Below are 4,494 nucleotides of genomic sequence, written 5' to 3' on the forward strand. Positions count from 1 at the left end.
TAGAAGTGCGTTTGTTCCATTGCGCGATAGTGTTGAAAGAAGTGTGCGAATTGAGACTGTTGTTGAGAAGCAGCGAGGGGCTGCACTGCCCCGCGATCGCCTGCACCTGACCTGTTCGACTTCGATACCCCGCCCTAAGAGCAAGGAAGCAGGCTAATTACTGAAGAAGAAAAAAAGCGCTCTCTGATTGAAGAAACAGCAAAGATCTGCTAGCAAGCCGGGATATAAGGTTGCGGTCTGAAGTTTGATTCGACTGACGCTCCGCTTCTACTCGGTCGTGCGACCAGTATCTGGCTGCAAGATAACTATATATGGAAGCCCAGCGTGCACAGTGCCCTCGCTCGAAGATTGCCACAATTGTTCAGCATAGATTTTCTTTGTCAGCATGCTGCAACTTGCTCCAGCCTCAGCGGCTACCTTGGCTGTTGTCGCTGTTTTTGTAGTAAGTACCAGAATTCACCATTAGCTTTCCACGACGAAGAGTTACGCTATACAGGATTCAAACTAGTACTGGGTTCTTCGAGCCTTCTACAACGTATATCTGCACCCCTTAAAAGCGTTCCCAGGCCCTTGGCTGGCCAGAGCCAGCGTCTTGTGGCATTCTTATCATAGTCTCCGTGGTGATCTCCAATACGCTTTACACCAGATGCATCTAAAGTACGGTCCGACGATTCGAATTGCACCAGACGAACTCATTTTTGTCGATGCCAAAGCTTGGAAAGATATTTATGGTCATCGAAGTGGAACGCCAGAATATATCAAGGACCCATCCCTGGTCTTCACCGCCGATGCTGGCCCAAGCCTCTTTTCTGTTCACAAAGGCGACCACTCAAAGCTAAGGCGACTTTTGTCGCACGGCTTTTCGGACAAAGCACTACGAGAGCAGGAGACTGTCATTTCTGGCTACGCCAATCTTCTGGTAGACCGACTGCGCCAGTTCTGCGACAATCCAGTCGACGTGGCTGCGTGGTATAATGTATGTCTTGTCATATAAAGAAAGATTACGATGTCTAACCATGACAGTATCTTGCATTCGACGTTATCGGCCACCTATTATTTGCAGAATCCTTCAATTGTCTTTCGCGCTCCGATTATCATCCATGGGTAAAGTTCATTTTCAGTACCATGAGGGTAATTTCCTGGAACCGGTCTTTTAATCGCCTAGCACCACGGATTTCCCAGTTTCTGATCAAACTTGTGCCGCAGAAAGTCGTCGACGAAGGCAATGCACTCCTAGAGATGACGAGAGCGAAACTTCATCGGAGAATAGAAGCTAAGCTACAGTATACAGACTTGATGGAGAATCTTTTAGTGGCTCAGAAACAGGGCAAGATCACCATGGACGAAGTGTTCAATAACGCCACTCCCTTAATTGTTGCTGGCAGCGAAACGACAGCTACGGCCCTTTCAGGAGCTACCTATTTCCTCAATCAAAATCCCGAGGTATATCAAAAACTAAAGACAGAGGTTCGGTCAGCATTCACTCACAGAAGTGAAATTACTATTTCGAAGGCTGCTGGCCTGCGCTATCTGGCCGCGGTGATTGACGAAACAATGCGCCTATATCCGCCCTCCCCGACGAGTCATCCTCGCTTAGTTACACCCGAAGGCGGGATTATTGCCGGCTACTTTGTCCCAGGCAATACCCTGGTCGGCATCAGCCAATACTCTGCATTCAGGTCGCCTCACAACTTCGCCTGGCCCGACGAATTCGCCCCAGAGAGATTCGTCGATTCCAATCAGCTGGCATGGGCCGGCGACAAACGTGATGTCCTACAGCCGTTCCTTTTTGGACCGAGAAACTGCATTGGCAGAAAGTAAGTTTGCTGTACAAAAGAAAAGAAACTGCGCAAGCTTGTCTAACCTCGTGCTTGCAGTCTTGCCTTGATTGAAATGAGACTCGTCCTGGCCTTGGTCGTGTTTGAGTTTGACATTGAGGTCTTGCCGGAGTCCAGGAACTGGATACGTCAAAAGCTATTCACAACTTGGGAAAGACCGTCACTCATGGTTCGTATGACACCAGTTGCGCGCTAGGTCTCCCCCCTCCCCTCTTCTTCTCCTTTTCTGGAAGAAATGTGGTAGGATGCCATTTCTGCTCCAGAAAATGAAGATTCTAGACTTACTTACTGTCAACTGGATGTATTCAAAATTCAAAAAGAACCTTGTCAATATGCCAATGCACAGCCACATCCGCTCTTCATTCCCACACGGCCCACTACGCCTGGATCATGATGCTCTCTAGCAACCTCCCGCTACCCACTTGCTGGCCCTGTACCAGCTCCCCCTCCCCCCCTGTTACTACCCTTTCCCCGCACCTCTCTAGGTACTGCCTAGTGTTATCCCTTAGTACTTATTCGTGCGTCACGTGCAGTGCGCCCTTGGCTTCTGAGCCTTCTACTGAACGCTGCCACCATCTGACAATACTACACACACATCTAGCCGCCCTTAAACCTGGCAGCTGGAGCTTGGCGTTCGGGAATGCCGAGGCTCCGGCCGCCAAGAGCCGAGCAATGGATTGCGTACTTCATTTGTTCTATCTATCTGTGTACCTGGCAGGTAATAGAATTCTGTTCAAGTTTGTTGATCTATAACTAGGAGTGATGCTGCTCGTCCTTCTCGATATGAAAGAAAATCATAAAACCTGGCAGCTGGAGAAACAATCAAGCTTTCTCATCTTCATCTGGCCTTCCAACTGCCTTCCAGTCTCCTGTGCTATAAATTAACTCGGGCTTAATTTCCTTTATCCTCCATTTGCCCTCAATCTTTAAAAAGGTCTGCAGCATGTAGCTTCGTCCATCGCTCTCCTCTCCAATTCTGCAAGCCGGGCTTGCAAAATCTTCACTTTGGACTTTCCTTCCATGACTTGCCAGCTGCTGCCACTCGACCACAATCTCCTCCGTTGTGACAGATCTGAAGTACGGGGCACCTAGTAGATGCTGCGTTCCGAGAGCCTTGACACCAAGCTTTTGTGGACCGAGCCATTCTGTGACAAAATCCTCTCGCGTGAAAGACTGAACACCCCATGCCGGATTTATACTAGAGTAGTTGACCGAAATAGATGGTGCAAGGCAAGCTTGGAGTCTCTCTTTGTCCTACATTGTTGTATTAGCTTATTGGATGTGCTGCAAAAGTGCTTGGAACAAGTGAGAACCTTTCGGTCATATCCATCAGAAAGGGTCCTGGCGCATTGCGTGACGTTGATGTAGTCTTGGAAGGTGAGAGCCTCGGGGATATAGATCTCAAATGCCATGATTTGATATGTAAGAGGAGGATAATCAATCAAGACACAGCTTCAAAGTGTTGTTATAAAACATCTGACATTCCTTCTTCAATATTGCGGAAAACCCGGTGGGTTGGATCTAGGTAATTAAACACACCATGGTGCCGGGATATCTGCCGAGCTGGCAGTCTGGATAGTTCCTTCCGGCCCACCGGGTTTTTCGCTATCTAGAAAGGCAGGTTAGTGGAAAGGTTTGTTGGAGTTCCGAGTAATACGATGTAGCTTATGGAAATCGGGCCGAAAGAATGTGGGGAGCTGCGGGTGTCTGCGGGGTTTCGGGGGCAATAGTCTCCGACTCCGAAGGTGAATATGCATGTACTCGGATCTTTCAGGTACCGCTCTTCCGAGTCTTCAAATAGGTACTAGGCACTTTGGTCGATACAAGGGTTGGATATCTAGGCACAGCCCTTCAAGAATTTCTCGTGGCAACGAACAGTTTTCAGAAACTGGGTCGCACAAGTCTTAAATCATGGCACCCGCCGAAAAATACACATTGCGGACAGATATCTACCCAGATCAAGTGGTCTAGCGCCGGTAAATGTGGTTAAGATTGTATGAGCATGGAAGTATGTTTGGCGCTTGCAATTGCCGTGCTTGTTGCTGCAAACGGGTTTGCGGCCTGCTTCTTGAAGAGCGTGGCGCCAATGATGAATAGCCATGTCGAGAGTGCATTAGAGAACGGGAAGGTTCGAGAGGCGCAGTTGCATGCCGTTGACGATATTGAACTCGGCTAGGTTAAATTTCGGGTTCATGATAGTTGTCCGGATTCTTATAATCCAATATCCCCAGCAAACCGCAGGTATTCATTCTACAATAACTCCGAGTCTTTTCCGATCTTTATCATAAGCAGTATCATGTAGATTCTACATCTCGGAGTATATGTGTAATATTGAGTATAATTTACTATAGTGATATAACGCCTGAATTGAACTACTACAGCTAGTTTTATAAGTAACCTGCTTAAATTTAACGTTGACCTCCTCATCAAAATGACCTCCAGGACACCATCGACAAGTGCATAACCTTTTTTCTTTCACGATATTAAAAAAGAGAAGACAAGGGTACACAGGCGCTAACCCCTAGTATAATAAATGATTCATACACATACTATTACATTTTGAAGATTGGTATAGTTTATCCGGCAACATGTTTGCTTTGCTATAGCAGATTACATGATTGATGAAAATGATGAAGTAAGCAATTCCACGAATAGG

General features: G+C 47.3%; 2 protein-coding genes across 2 annotated transcripts; one reads left to right on the top strand and one right to left on the bottom strand.

Moving 5' to 3' along the window:
- Positions 1–385: 385 nt before the first annotated feature.
- Positions 386–2,034, top strand: SETTUDRAFT_156158 (uncharacterized protein; the record flags this gene model as incomplete). The annotated part of the gene is made up of 4 exons (XM_008031343.1): positions 386–442; positions 509–976; positions 1,024–1,817; positions 1,878–2,034. The coding sequence occupies 4 exons, from the start codon at positions 386–388 to the stop codon at positions 2,032–2,034; spliced, it is 1,476 nt and encodes a 491-aa protein (XP_008029534.1).
- Positions 2,035–2,660: 626 nt separating this feature from the next.
- SETTUDRAFT_96616 (uncharacterized protein) lies at positions 2,661–3,250 on the bottom strand (the record flags this gene model as incomplete). Its single annotated transcript, XM_008031344.1, has 2 exons — positions 2,661–3,092; positions 3,152–3,250. The coding sequence occupies 2 exons, from the start codon at positions 3,248–3,250 to the stop codon at positions 2,661–2,663; spliced, it is 531 nt and encodes a 176-aa protein (XP_008029535.1).
- Between the last annotated feature and the right edge of the window lie 1,244 nt (positions 3,251–4,494).

The sequence above is a fragment of the Exserohilum turcica genome (genome assembly GCF_000359705.1).
Source record: "Exserohilum turcica Et28A unplaced genomic scaffold SETTUscaffold_6, whole genome shotgun sequence".
Classification (NCBI taxonomy): Eukaryota; Fungi; Ascomycota; class Dothideomycetes; order Pleosporales; family Pleosporaceae; genus Exserohilum; species Exserohilum turcicum.